The 15,937-nt window shown below is 38.0% G+C and overlaps 1 protein-coding gene across 1 annotated transcript in view; it reads right to left on the bottom strand.

Annotated features, from left to right (window-relative positions):
* The window catches only part of Rnf175 (ring finger protein 175), a 72,109-nt gene that overhangs the window by 16,416 nt on the left and 39,756 nt on the right, over positions 1-15,937 (bottom strand). The window contains exon 5 of the mRNA XM_026384702.2: positions 3,045-3,199. Within this exon, the coding sequence (XP_026240487.2) occupies positions 3,045-3,199 (155 nt within the window). The remainder of the gene's footprint in view (positions 1-3,044; positions 3,200-15,937) is intronic.

Here is a 15,937-nt window from a genome sequence, read left to right on the forward strand (position 1 = left end):
ATGATTGCATCATTTGTAAAGTAAGGTTATATACTGCCAACTCTTGACATCCTACTGAAGATTATAATGATGATGATGATGATGATATAGTGAGATGATGGATCAGTGTTTAAAAGACCTCAGAGGAATGGATAAAGGAAACGTGGTACATATACACAATGGAATATTACTCAGACTTAAAGAAGAATGAAATTATGGCATTTTACAGTAAATGGATGGAATTGGAGAATATCATGCTAAGCATGATAAGCCAATCCCCCAAAACCAAAGGCCAAATGTTTTCTCTGGTATGCAGATGCTAATTCACAATAAGTAGTGGGGGGTGTCTAGAGAAGAATAGAGGTACTCTGGATTAGACAGAGGGGAGTGAAGGGAGGGGAGAGAATATGGGATTAGGAAAATAGAATAAAGAATCAGACATTATTACCTTATGTGCATAAATGATAACACAACTGGTGTGATTCTATATCATGTACAACAGAAGAATGAGAAGTCATACTCCATTTATGTATGATGTGTCAAAGAACATTCTTCTGCCATGAATAACTAATTAGAACTTAAATTTAAAATGTTAAAAAAAAAAGAGACCGGCACAAGATGGGCATGGTGGTGCAGGCCTCTAATCCCAGTGGCTCTGGAGGCTGAGGTAGGAGGATCGCAAGTTCTAGGCCAGCCTCAGCAGCTAAGCAAGGCCCTAAGCACTGACTGAGACCCTAACTCAAAAGGAAAAATAAAAAGGATTTGGCACATGGCTCAGTGGTTAAGTGCCCTGAGTTCAGTCTTTAGTACCCACCCCCCAAAAAACGGGCCTAAACACATTAATGCTCAATATGCTTTAACATTGTGATGAATGTGTTAGATTTTCCACATCATCATCTTCCAGTTTATTGAGAGTCCAGAACTTTCTCATGACTCAAACTTAACCTCTGAAGCTGTTGAACAATTGTGTTATTGGAGGCCAAGCAGCATCCAAATGATAGCTTGACCTTGGGTTACAAGTGATGTGGCCAAGCTCAGTTCTCTGTGGCTTGTGTGTGGCCTGTTTTTTTTTTTTTTTTTTTTTTTAAATTGAGCTTAAACTTCATTGCTTGCCAAACAACCCAACTATAGTAGTAAAGAGGAAACTCACTTCCCCTTCTCTGGTATTCTGTACCACACGCAGGGGCTTGGCGTGCTCCAGTGGAGGAACAACTGAGTTTCACATTCTGTTGGTACCGGAGACCACACTTCTTGAATTTACCTTTTGCACCAATGTTGATTTGCTTTGCCCAGCTTACCTAGCCTGGAAGGAAATCCTCTGCTTCCAAATGGCAGGCAGCTAAGATCTGACTCATATGCAACATGAGCAATCAAAGGCCCATAAAAAAAAAATCAAAGGCCTACTACCCCTCATACAGAGGGGCCCCTTTATCTTGCTGCTTTTCTAGAACAGGCCCTTGTTAGCCTCTCCCATTTTTGTCTCCTCCAATAGCAGGTGGATCAAATGACAGCTCTTGGCTCTCAGGTGGTACTCCAGGGGGCAGAGCTGGCCAGGCAGGAAGAAGCTGAGATGGACCTGCTATGTGCATGAGAAGCAGATGGCGTGATACCTTGGCCATCTGAAATGTCAGCCATGAAGATGAAGCAGCATGTGGTGCTTCTTGTAACAAACTTCCTCTGCACTGGGTGAACTGATGGGTCCAGAAACACTGTATTTAGCTAGGGTGATTCATTATGCAATGGGCACGTGGGCCTCGTTCAAATACAATACAGATCCTGTTCTATATGATGAATATAGAGAGACAGGTACATCTGGATTCGTCCAAAGCACAGAGCACTTTAAATCTTAATTAACTTATAACCCATTGTAAGAAGGAGAAAGGTTGCTATGTTCCCATTTTATTGATGGGTAAATGGGGTTGTACAATGGCTGTCCAAGACCCCAACCTGGCTGGTGTTGTTGGAAGATCTAACACTGCCACAAAGCTCTTCCCACAGTGGAATTAAAATACTCATAAACTTGAGTTGGTATATTTGAATTTCAATGTTTATCATCATATTTATCTTATATATCTCCCTGCATCTTCTTCTCTAGAAGGGAAAGTTTAATTTTTATCTCTCCTACTATTTTACAGGATGATAAAACACCTAAATGGGTAAGTAATCATGAAACTATTACACGGAAGCTTATGATTTACTCTCCACAAAAAGTCGAAATAATTTTATTAAAAAATTTATTTTATTAAAAAAAAGTATATAAAGTAATTTTATATACTTTTTCATTATCTCATCGCAGTTTCGTCTTGGTGATTTGTATCTCGCCCAGAACAAGTAAGAACAAACCTGTAGGCACATTATAAGCTCTTAAGATTTGTGCATGGTACAACAGAAGTCTATCAATCTGAAGAGATTAGCAATAGCAATTAAATAATCCTTATGAGTCAGGCTCGGTGGCACATGCCTGTAATCAGTAGCTTGGGAGGCTGAGGCAGGAGGATTGCAAGTTCAAAGCCAGTCTCAGCAATTTAGTGAGGCCCTAAGCAACTCAGTGAGATTCTGTCTCTAACTAAAATACAAAAAAGGACTGGGGTGTGGCTCAGGGGTTAAGTACCCTTGGGTTCAACCCCAGTACCCAAAACCAAACAAACAAAAAAAAGAAAACAAAAAATTCTTATGAGAGTAATGTTTGCCTCTTACTTATAACATATATTTTCAGGTTGAAGCATAAACTTTCAACTGTTGCTCTATTTGCTGAGCTAAAAATAAACATGCAAACAGTGCTCTAGAAAATTTTAAAAAACAGTTTCACTTCTCTTTCTCCTGGCCTTCATGAGCTCATACCTGAAGTTATAAATTTTACAGGCATGTCAGAATCACCATTAGATAATGAGTGTGAATGAAGAGTAGTACAGCTGGTCTCCAAATAGTTTTGATAACAAAAGCAAAAGAAGTTCAGAGGAAGTGTAACCACCCCACCCCACCTTCCTAGGGAAAAGGACGTCCAATATACCTTTTAAGTTTTAAAATAAAGGGGCTCCTGGGGAAGGAAGGAATGCAGTACATACCGGGGTGTTCTCCCCGAGAGGGGTTTTCGGGTAGCTCTGAAGAGGATATAACTGGTGATCACCGAGAACATTCCCCACATGGATAGAAACCGCCACCAGTAAAGCTTTATCGTGAAATACAAAGGGACGACCCACATCTGCAGCAAGGTTGCCAGCTGTCAGAGAAATGAACAGAAAGACTCCTTCAGTGACCGAGGGCCTGGATGGCATTTCCATTATTGTTTTTCTAAAATTATCTTTCGGTGCTGAGGATTGAACCCTGGGCCTCGTGCAGGCCAAGCACAAGTTCTGCCACTGAGCTAACTCTAACCACAGTGTCTCCATGACACTCAGAATCGGCTCTGTGGGGAATGCCTTCACCATCATGGCTGCACCAAGCTACTGGTTCACCGTTCGACCATGATCTTTTCCCACACATGCCAAGCTACGGAGTGAACGGGTGCGTCCATCTGATATTCAAATGGGTGACAACCCTAAATACCCATCTTCTGTCACCTCCTTTCATCTCACTATTTCAGAAGCCCTCTGGGGCCTCAACAGCAATGTGTTTTGGACATACAGGTCTCCCTAGAGTCATAAAATTGTGGATACTGATGCCTGGGCTAATCAAAGGAGATGCTGGGCAGGAAACCCTGAGAACCACGCTGCGTTACCCAGAGCCATCACGTGCCCATGTGAAAGTGCACAGCGGTGCCAAAGGAGGAAGTGACAGTCAGTGACTTAAAGGTAGCTCTGGGACCTGTTCTACCTGCCGTTCCCGGTGTGCTCTGCAGCTCAGCGACCTTGCCCTGACTCTTGGATCTGCATCTCACCAGTCTCTCTTCTTTGGTGGCTGGTACCTTTTCCAGGTGGCCCAATGTGTGGATTACTCTTTTTCTTCTCTGTATAACCCCTTTGTGGACTATGTCATTGACCAGAGTTCAAGTAACCTGCAGAGGGTCCTTTAACCTGGCTGTCCCCAGTCCCATGGGCTGTGTGAGTCACTGACTTGACAAGGGTACCCTAGTAATAGTCCTTCTTTTTAGAGAAGACCTAAGGCCAGCCAGTCCTCTCTCTTTGGAGAGGCGGAGAGGTTTGGACAATAGCAGTAACCACTGGTCTTTTATGTGTTACCCATTCAGACTAATTACCTATTATTTGCTCACAACAAATATAAAGGGAATGGCAAAGAGGTTTTGTCTCCAAGTGTAGAAGTTCATTTTCAGAGGCACGTGCAGCACTCTGTGGAGGATTCTGAATCTGGATCCTGGTTTGGCAGTGAAGAGTCCCACCACTGGTAAATGACACCTGCCCGGATGTGGGAAGAGTCGTTCGAGTTTGTGCATCTCATACTCATCATCCTGAGTATAAAGAAGGCTAATGTCATTTGTTTCCTAACACTTCTTAACCTTTGTGGCGAAAGGGGAAGGTTTAGGAGAAAAGTCCGTGGGTACATTTTTGGCTCCTTTAAATAAGGGCTTGACCTTGACTTTTAAGGTCAACAACAGAAACTACTGGACAGGTCTTCAAAATGTGAGTTACAAAGGCAACATCATAACCGTCTGCTTTCATTGTTGGACAAGAAGGTGTTTCCTGGGTTCTTTATTTTCATTTTGATGCTGCCTCCCTGAAAACGAAAGATCTGGAGTCCGAGAATTGCTCTAGATCTTTCAGAGAACGTTCAGATTGTTATTATACATATACACTTGAACCAAAATACCCGTGGAACAAACCTGATATGAATATCTGGAGAGTTCACAGGGGGATATCCTATAACCTAATTTTTGTTTTGATTTTAAATTCCAGGGAATATTTTCATGGAAAAGGAAATTTTTTTGCTCTTCTGAATTAGGTAATTGCCTCAATTTTCTATCCTATGAGGTGTGTATGGTCCAACTTCATGACTGAGTTATAGTCTTTATTTATGACACCGAGATAAGTATATCTATACAGGTGGTAGAATTTTTATTCAAGGAAGCGGAATATTTTCTTGAAGACCTGGAACCACATCTAGATGAGTAGGATTCAAGCTCTACTGACCTTCACACTCAGCATAAGCAACCTTGACCCTCTCTGGCATTGACAATAAAAATTACAGCCCCTTAGAAAGAGCTCATCAGTATTTGTGGTTATTTCTTTCCTGTAGATGATTACAGAGAAAGTTATCTATCATAAATTATATTTTCTAACTTTTAAAACTCTATTACTTTTGATATTTCGTCCTTCAAAATTGGATCATCTGTCATTTGTATTTTTCATCTAATAACGATTTCTTTTTTATCTTCTCCCCATAAAAATGATGAGTTCTTTGAATAAAAGTTGAGTCAGTTCAATTTAATTCATCAAAATGCTTTGGATCATGAGCCAAAATTTGTAAGACTGATCCATTTCTTCAAATCAACAGAGTTGAAATCTACAATAGTTTGGAGCTACAGTTGGACTATATTTTTATAAAATGGGTTCCCTCCCTGTGGATTTATAAGAATGAACCATTTCTAGAAGATCCCAAATTGCTCTTAGTTGATATCTGTATTTAATTAACAGTTAACAATGAATAACTGTGTTCGATATACAGGCACACTACTTTTTAAAATAGGCTTTGGAGATCAAAATGAAGGGAAAGCTAAAAATCGTGACCATGCGTTATATATGCAAATATTTAATTTCTTAAGTATCTTTAAAGTGTATACCCAGCACCGTATTTTATCAACATGCAAAGAGAAGGGTCAGAGCTTTGCATTATGAATTCAATAGTTGTACGAAAAGTCATTTTGAAATGAGGGCCCCATTTCATAGCAATTTAAATGATTCTTTATCAATTTCCAGAGCAGTTAAAAACTTCTCATTTTTAATAGTAACGGCCACATGTGAAATGTAGGAATGCTGTTCCTCATAAATAAACACATGAAAATGTGAAATCGAGGTACTTACATGCAAAGGAGGAAGCTTGGTGTCTGGAACACATTACTAATGCCAGAAGGGTCACCATCTGGGCATGTGTGTATAAAACACATCTGCATTGCTGGCGAAGGGCAGCCTGTGCATCTGGATCATATTACGCACGTTCTCCCCACCCATACATCATCGCAGGAAGAATTTCCTGATGAATCAGATGGTGCCCAAAGGTACCATGGTTTTTTCCTTGTTACCATGCATGTAATGAATGTGAAAAGGATTGCAGATCAAGTCAAAACAAAGATATCTTTCATCTGTCTAATCGTGCAGCATGAGAATGCCATGCAATATTAAAAAGGGAAAGGAAGAAGTTATGCAATGCTCATTTCCTTTGCATTGCAAATACTCAACTATCTGCAACCATTTGTGTGTGTGTGTGGATGGTGTTCCGGGAGAGCAGAGGGATGTGCAGAGGTAAGCAGAAAAGTGTTATGGAAATACACAACTCCAGAAAACCCTGCTGCTCTCAGCACAAAGATAATAGATGAAAGTGAGGACCTAAATCGAGCAAGAAGAAAGGAAGGAACCTCTGCACCCTTAGAAATTCAGTTGGTCCATGCTTCTCTCTCCAAATCAATCCCGATAGTTGATTTTGTTATTTAACTCTTAAAGAAGATTCTGTAATGTTGTGTACGTATGTAAGAACATATGTTAAGGATGAATGTATTTCTGCCTTGCCACATTAAAAAAAAAAATTCCTAGTGTTTCACGGCTATTAATAGACAGGAAGTTTGATTTAAAGACAGCAGTGTTTCAATCTGTGACAAATTATTTGCCTGTGTATTGAGGCCAGTTAATAGTGCATCTGAAACCGAAATTCTGTGGAGGTAATTTTAAGGCCTTCTTTTAATGTGAAGAGTAATAGAAAGATTCTTTCTTGGCACCCTGCTCCCTACTTCCTGAAAATATGAAAAGTAGGTGCACTTAAGGGAGGGTGGAGAGAGTGGTATTAAAAGAAATTTTATTTTTAATTAAATGCTATTAAAAGCGTTTGGAAATAATTTAACTTTGAAGTTCTGCCAATGTCTGCACCATATCAAGATTGCCAGCTGTAAAGAGAAAAATTCAAATATTCATATGATTGGTCTACATGGTGCTAAAAATGTGGCTATTTGGAACAATGCAGGTATTTGGTCATATCCCAAGCAAAATACATTTTTTTCCTTCTACTCACTTTCTATCTGCACTTTTTGACATCACAAAGGAACAGTTAATATTATATTTTTATACTTTATTTTTTAAAGTAAATCATTTCCTTTGTTTCAAGTATTTATAATAAGCTGCTTTGAATTATACAGCTCTACAGACCACAGAACATAATCTGTCTGGACAGATTAAATGATCACTTTAATTTTTTGTTTTAAATATTTATTTTTAGTTGTAGTTGGACACAATACCTTTGTTTTATTTATTTATATGTGGTGCTGAGGATTGAACCAGGGCCTCACATGTACTAGGCAAACGTTCTACTGTTGAGCCACAACCCCAGCTCCATAAATTATCACTTTAGAAGAGGAACATATTTGTTAAAAGTTTTATCTGAAAATATTCTGGACTTTATGAATTCGTCTCTTTCTTCTTAAATATATGATCTGAATTATGCTTGAAATTATGTGAAAATAATACCTTTAGGTTATAAATAATTTGTATAAATAGCAACACTGTTAGCATACAGAGCTATTCACTTGTGTGTGCATTTCCTACTTTTTTTCCAATTTCATTCACTTGCTTATGTATAAACTCCCACTCAACCAGCAAGTAACCTGGTTTCCACTATTTGTCATCTATTTACTTAATTGTTCCATTCCAGTATACACCTACAGCTGTGTTAGGATTGCTAAGCCCTTCTCCCTTGATAAAATAACTTTATCAACCAGAGTACAGTGCTTATGTGCAGTTCCCATTGCCTTAATTTTCAGAGTGCTCATTTTCAAAGTTACTTAGATCTGTACCCCTGACCTCCACCCACCATCCTCTTTAACAAAGTTGTTTCAGATCCTTGCAAAGCAGTTACATTATTTTGTCATGGTCTGCATTTCTCCTTGAGATTCTCCAACCCCCTAACTGGACACTTTCTAAAGTGTCCATACCTTAAAGTCCACTTTTGGCAACATACAATTCTGTGGGACTTGACAAATGGACCATGTCTTATAGTCACAATTATAGTATCAGACAGAATAACTTTACTGCTTTGCTTCCTCCCCTTCTTCCCTCTGAAGTACTGGCAACCACGGATCAATTTACTGTGCAGTTTTAGTTTTCAGAATGTCATATAACTGGAAACGTGTGGTATGCATCCTTTTAATACTGGGTTGTATCACCAAGGTTCCTTCATGTTTCTTCGTGGCTTGACAACTTCTTCCTTTTTGTTGTTGAAGAGTATTTCACTGCATGGCTGTATCGTAGTTTGCTTGTTTATTCAGCTTTTAAATGACATCTTAGTTGCTTCTGGATTGGGTGACCATGGATAAAGGTGACGTAAATATTTGCATGAAGGTTTTTGTGTGAATGTAGACTCTTCATTTTAATGGGGTAAATACCCAGTACAGTGACATATGGATCATATGGTAAAACTACAAATAGCTTTGTGGGAGACTGCCAAATTTCCTCCAAAGTGACTTTCCAATTCTTTATCTTCAACAAGCGTTCCTGCTCCTCTGCATTCTTATTAGCATTTGATATTGTCAGGTTCTTGACTAATAAATTTTAGTCATTCTTGTATCATTTGTATCTCATTGTTGTTTTAATTTGTAAATTCCTAGGACATGATGATGAGCTTCTTTTTATATACTTATTTGCCATCTGTCCATCTTTTTTGATTGTGTGTTTTTCAGATCTTTTGCCATTTTTAAAATTAGTTGCTTTTTTAGGTTGAGTTTCAAGTATATTTTGGATATCAGTCTTATTATTTAAATGTTTGATTACAAATATTTTCTCCCAATCTGTGGCTTGTGTTTTTTTTTATCTTCTACAGAACAGTTTTTAATTTCAATAAAATCCAATTTACCAATTTTCTTTCATGGATCATGCTTTCAATGTCATGTCTAAACACTCATCACCAAACCCAAGTTCACATAGAGTTTTTTTCCTTATGTCACCTTTTAAAAGTTTTACATTTAGGTTGAAGATCCATTTTGAGTTAATTTGTGTGAAAAATATTGACTTCGTGTCAAGATTAATTTTTTCTTGTTTGTTTGGAAAGCCAATGTTCTATCAAGAATCTATTTGAAAAGACTCTTCTTTCTCCATCAAAGTGTCTCTGATCCTCCGTCATAGAATGGGTTGACGTTGACCATGTGAGGGTCTACCTGTGGGTCCTCCATCATAGGCCAACAATCTAATGTCTATTATTTGCCAATACCACACTGATTACTATTGCCATACAGTAAGTCTTGAAGTTGTATAGTGTTATTCCTTCCACTTTACTCTTCTTTGGTGTTAAATTTTCTATTTTGTGTCTTTTAATTTTCTGTATAAACTGTAGAATCATTTTGCTTTGTTTGATGTTCACAGACTAGCTTACCAGAATTTTGATTGGCTCAACTTGACTCTATAGATAAAATTGGGACAAATACCTAAACAGTATTGAATCTTCCAATCCATGAATACAGAATATCTTTCCATTTATTTTAGGACTTCTTGGTTTTCTGCATATAGATCATATTTTGTTTGAGTTACACCTGAGTATTTCCCTTTTATTGTGTTTTAATTCAAATTCCATTGCTTAATGCTAGTAAATAAGAAATTATTTGATTTTTGTATATTGATCTTGTGTCTTGCAACTTTGCTATAATCCCTTCTTAGTTGCAGGAGTTTTTTTTTTTTTTTTGAGGTTTTCTATGTAGACAATCATGTAATCTGCAATGAAAGAATTTTTTTCTGCTTCTTTTCCAATCTGTATACTTTTAATTTCCTTTTCCTTTCTTTTTTTTTTTTTTTTTTTTTTTTTTTTTTTTTTAATGATTGAAACGTTTTTATTAAGAATCACCAGAAGAACATGAAAATAATGCATTCCATATAGCTTCAATCAATATTCTTTCTGAAAGTTTATAGCTATATTCTGAATGTTTTAAGTAGAAATAGAAACTTTGTTTTTTTTTTTTTTTTTTTTTTTTTGTTTGAAGAGCGTACTTTTTTTTTTTTTTTTTATTGGTCGTTCATAACATTACATAGTTCTTAATACATCATATTACACGGTTTGATTCAAGTGGATTATGAACTCCCGCTTTTACCCCGTATACAAATTGCTGTATCACATCAGTTACCCTTCCATTGATTGACATATTGCCTTTCTAGTGTCTGATGTATTCTGCTGTCTGTCCTATTGTCTACTATCCCCCCTCCCCTCCCCTCCCCTCCCCTCCCCTTTTCTCTCTCTACCCCTTCTACTGTAAATCATGTCTTCCATTTGTATTCTCTTGACTTACCCCTCCTTACCTCTTATATGACATTTTGTATAACCCTGAGGATCGCCTTCCATTTCCATGCAATTTCCCTTCTCACTCCCTTTCCCTCCCACCTCTCATCCCTGTTTACTGTAAATATTCTTCTCAAGCTCTTCGTCCCTACCCTGTCCTTGTTTACACCACTTATATCAAAGGAGTCATTTGGTATTTGTTTTTTAAAGATTGACTAGCTTCACTTAGCATAATCTGCTCTAATGCCATCCATTTCCCTCCAAATTCTATAATTTTGTCATTTTTTAATGCAGAGTAATACTCCATAGTGTATAAATGCCACATTTTTTTTATCCATTCATCTATTGAAGGGCATCTAGGCTGGTTCCACAGTCTTGCTATCGTGAATTGAGCTGCTATGAACATCGATGTAGCAGTGTCCCTGTAGCATGCTCTTGTTAGGGCTTTAGGGAATAGACCGAGAAGGGGAATAGCTGGGTCAAATGGTGGTTCCATTCCCAGCTTTCCGAGAAATCTCCATACTGCTTTCCAAATTGGCTGCACCAATTTGCAGTCCCACCAGCAATGAACAAGAGTGCCCTTTTCCCCGCATCCTCTCCAGCACTTATTGTTGTTTGACTTCCTAATGGCTGCCAGTCTTACTGGAGTGAGATGGTATCTTAGGGTAGTTTTGATTTGCATTTCTCTGACTGCTAGCGATGGTGAGCATTTTTTCATGTACTTGTTGATTGATTGTATGTCCTCCTCTGAGAAGTGTCTGTTCAGGTCCTTGGCCCATTTATTGATTGGGTTATTTGTTATCTTATTGTCTAATTTTTTGAGTTCTTTGTATATTCTGGTTATTAGGGCTCTATCTGAAGTGTGTGGAGTAAAGATTTGTTCCCAGGATGTAGGCTCCCTATTTATCTCTCTTATTGTTTCTTTTGCTGAGAAAAAACTTTTTAGTTTGAGTAAGTCCCATTTGTTGATTCTATTTGTTAACTCTAGCGCTATGGGTGTCCTATTGAGGAATTTGGAGCCCGATCCCACAGCGTGTAGATCATAACCAACTTTTTCTTCTATCAGATGCCGTGTCTCAGATTTAATATCAAGCTCCTTGATCCATTTTGAGTTAACTTTTGTGCAAGGCGAGAGATAGGGATTCAGATTCATTTTGGTGCAAATGGATTTCCAATTTTCCCAGCACCATTTGTTGAAGATGCTATCCTTCCTCCATTGCATGCTTTTAGCCCCTTTATCAAAAATAAGATAGTTGTAGTTTTGTGGATTGGTTGCTGTGTCCTCTATTCTGTACCATTGGTCCACCCGCCTGTTTTGGTACCAGTACCATGCTGTTTTTGTTACTATTGCTCTGTAGTATAGTTTGAAGTCTGGTATAGCTATACCGCCTGATTCACACTTCCTGCTTAGTATTGTTTTTGCTATTCTGGGTCTTTTATTATTCCATATGAATTTCATGATTCTTTTATCTATTTCTACAAGATATGCTGTTGGGATTTTGATTGGCATTGCATTGAACTTATAGAGAACTTTTGGTAATATCGCCATTTTGATGATGTTAGTTCTGCCTATCCATGAGCAGGGTATGTTTTTCCATCTTCTAAGGTCTTCTTCTATGTCTTTCTTTAGGGTTCTGTAATTTTCATTGTATAAATCTTTCACCTCTTTTGTTAGGTTGATTCCCAAGTATTTTATTTTTTGGGGGGATATTGTGAATGGAGTAGTTGTCCTCATTTCCGTTTCAGAGGATTTGTCGCTCATATACAGGAACGCCTTTGATTTATGCGTGTTGATCTTATATCCTGCCACTTTGCTGAATTCATTTATTAGCTCTAATAGCTTCTTTGTAGACCCTTTTGGGTCTGCTAGGTATAGAATCATATCATCTGCAAATAGTGATAATTTAAGTTCTTCTTTTCCTATTTTTATGCCTTTAATTTCTTTTGACTGTCTAATTGCTCTGGCCAGTGTTTCGAGGACTATGTTGAACAGAAGTGGTGAGAGAGGGCATCCCTGTCTTGTACCAGATCTTAGAGGGAATGCCTTCAATTTTTCTCCATTCAGAATGATGCTGGCCTGTGGCTTATCATATATTGCTTTTACAATGTTGAGGTATGATCCTGTTATCCCTAATTTTTCTAGCGTTTTGAACATAAAGGGATGCTGAACTTTGTCAAATGCTTTTTCTGCATCTATTGAGATGATCATATGGTTCTTATTTTTAAGTCTATTGATGTGGTGAATAACATTTATTGATTTCCGTATATTAAACCAGCCTTGCATCCCAGGGATGAATCCTACTTGATCATGATGTATAATTTTTTTGATATGTATTTGAATCCGATTCGCCAGAATCTTATTGAGGATTTTTGCGTCAAGGTTCATTAGAGATATTGGTCTGTAGTTTTCCTTCTTTGATGTGTCTTTGTCTGGTTTCGGAATCAGGGTGATGTTGGCCTCGTAGAATGAATTTGGAAGTTCTCCCTCTTTTTCTATTTCCTGAAATAGCTTGAAAAGTATTGGTGTTAGTTCCTCTTTAAAGGTTTTGTAAAACTCTGCTGTATACCCATCCGGTCCTGGGCTTTTCTTAGTTGGTAGTCTTTTGATGGTTTCTTCTATTTCCTCTATTGTTATTGGTCTGTTTAGGTTGTCTATATCCTCCTGGCTCAATCTGGGCAGATCATAGGACTCAAGGAATTTATCTATGCCTTCACTATCTTCTATTTTATTGGAGTATAAGGATTCAAAGTAATTTCTGATTATCTTCTGTATTTCTGAAGTGTCTGTTGTGATATTGTCTTTTTCATCCCGTATGCTAGTAATTTGGGTTCTCTCTCTTCTTCTCTTCGTTAGCATGGCTAAGGGTCTGTCAATTTTATTTATTTTTTCAAAGAACCAGCTTTTAGTTTTGTCAATTTTTTCAATTGTTTCTTTTGTTTCAATTTCATTAATTTCAGCTCTGATTTTAATTATTTCTTGCCTTCTACTTCTTTTGCTGTTGTTTTGCTCTTCTTTTTCTAGGATTTTGAGATGAAGTATGAGATCATTTATTTGTTGGTTTTTTCTTTTTTTGAGGAATGAACTCCAAGCAATGAATTTTCCTCTTAGAACTGCTTTCAATGTGTCCCATAGATTCCGATATGTTGTGTCTGTGTTTTCATTTAACTCTAGGAATTTTTTAATTTCCTCCTTGATGTCTTCTAAAACCCATTGATCACTCAGCAACCTATTGTTCATTCTCCAGGTGATGCTTGCTTTTTCCTTTCTTCTTTTATCATTGATTTTCAGTTTCATTCCATTATGATCAGATAAGATGCATGGTATTATCTCTACCCCTTTGTATTGTCTAAGAGTTGCCCTGTGACATAGTATATGGTCTATTTTTGAGAAGGTTCCATGTGCTGCTGAGAAAAAAGTGTAGCTACTTGATGTTGGGTGGTATAGTCTGTATATGTCAATTAAGTCTAGGTTGTTAATTGTGTTATTGAGTTCTATAGTTTCCTTATTTAACTTTTGTTTGGAAGATCTGTCCAGTGGTGAGAGAGGTGTGTTGAAGTCTCCCATGATTATTGTATGTTGGTCTATTAGACTCTTGAACTTGAGAAGAGTTTGCTTGATGAATACAGCTGCACCATTATTTGGGGCATATATATTTATGATTGTTATGTCTTGTTGGTGTATGGTTCCCTTGAGCAGTATGAAGTGTCCTTCTATATCCCTTTTGATTAGCTTTGGCTTGAAATCTATTTTATTAGATATGAGTATGGACACTCCTGCTTGTTTCCGCGGTCCATATGAGTGATATGATTTTTCCCAACCTTTCACCTTCAGTCTATGTATATCTTTTCCTATCAAATGCGTCTCCTGTAGACAGCATATTGTTGGGTCTTGTTTTTTGATCCATTCTACTAGCCTATGTCTCTTAATTGGTGAGTTTAAGCCATTAACATTTAGGGTTATTATTGAGATATGGTTTGTTCTTCTATCCATATTTGTTTATTGATGTTACTAAACCTGATTTGTTATCCTCTTTGACTACTTTCCCCCCTTTACTGTCCTACCTCCCATTGTTGGTTTTCAATGTTGTTTTCCATTTCCTCTTCCTGTAATGTTTTGCCAAGGATTTTTTGAAGAGATGGTTTTCTAGCTGCGAATTCTTTTAACTTTTGTTTATTGTGGAAGGTTTTAATTTCATCTTCTAACCTGAAGCTTAATTTCGCTGGATACACGATTCTTGGTTGGAGCCCATTGTCTTTCAGTGTTTGAAATATGTTATTCCAGGATCTTCTAGCTTTCAGAGTCTGTGTTGAGAGATCAGCTGTTATCCTGATTGGTTTACCCCTAAATGTAATCTGCTTTCTTTCTCTTGCAGCTTTTAAAATTCTCTCCTTATTCTGTATGTTGGACATCTTCATTATAATGTGTCTAGGTGTGGATCTCTTATGATTTTGCACATTCGGCGTCCTGTAGGCTTCTAGGATTTGGGATTCTGTCTCAATCTTCAATTCTGGGAAGTTTTCTCGTATTATTTCACTGAATAGACTGTTTATTCCTTTGGAATGGAGCTCTGTGCCTTCCTGTATCCCAATGACTCTTAAATTTGGTCTTTTGATATTGTCCCATAATTCTTGGATGTTCTGCTCATGGTTTCTTAGCAGACTTGCTGAGCTGTCTATGTTCTTTTCCAGTTGAAATACTTTGTCTTCATTGTCTGATGTTCTCTCTTCTAAGTGATCTACTCTGCTGGTAGTATTCTCAATTGAGTTTTTAAGTTGGTTTATTGTTTCCTGCATTTCTAGAATTTCAATTTGTTTGTTTTTTATTACCTCTATCTCCCTGTGAAATTGATCTTTTACTTCCTGGATTTGTTTGTCAATGTGATCTTTCATTGTCTGATTTTGCTGTCTCATGTCTTCCTTGAGACTCCAGATCATCTGAAGCATATATATCCTGAACTCTTTATCTGATATTCCATCTGTTGCAGCTATTACCTCTTCTAAAGTTGAGTTGACCTGCATTGCTTGTGGACCTTTCTTTCCTTGTCTTTTCATACTGCTCGCGTTTCTTTCTGCTTGGTGCAACTGTTGTGTTTTGAAATTTACCCCCTATTTATTTATGTTGCTCTTGTATACTTGAAAAGTCTCCCTTGCAGGTGCGGGCAGCGGCTGTGCCCCTACTCCAATTGGGGTGATGTGTCTACCACGCTGGCGGCTCTCTGGGCCTGTTCCGGGAGTGGAAGGCGGCTCTGCTCTGTCCCTATTCCAATTGGGGTATCGTGACTACAATGCTGGCAGATCGCTGGGCCTGTTCCGGGCGTGGGCGGTGGGCTTGGCTGGCGGGATTCCACCTAATGGCAGTCCCTAACCTCCCTGCTTGCTAATTAATGGCTTCTCTGAGGCGCCACGCCTTCTGTAGCTGCAGGGCAGGCCGCGCGAATCAGTTGGCCTGGATCTCCGGGGTCCTGCTGCTGGCTGTTTTGATGTTGCAAGCTGTTGGAGAGTGGTGGTGTATTCTTCAGCTTTCCCGGATGGTGTCCACTGA

Source organism: Urocitellus parryii, chromosome 10, assembly GCF_045843805.1.
Source record: "Urocitellus parryii isolate mUroPar1 chromosome 10, mUroPar1.hap1, whole genome shotgun sequence".
In the NCBI taxonomy this organism is placed as follows: Eukaryota; Metazoa; Chordata; class Mammalia; order Rodentia; family Sciuridae; genus Urocitellus; species Urocitellus parryii.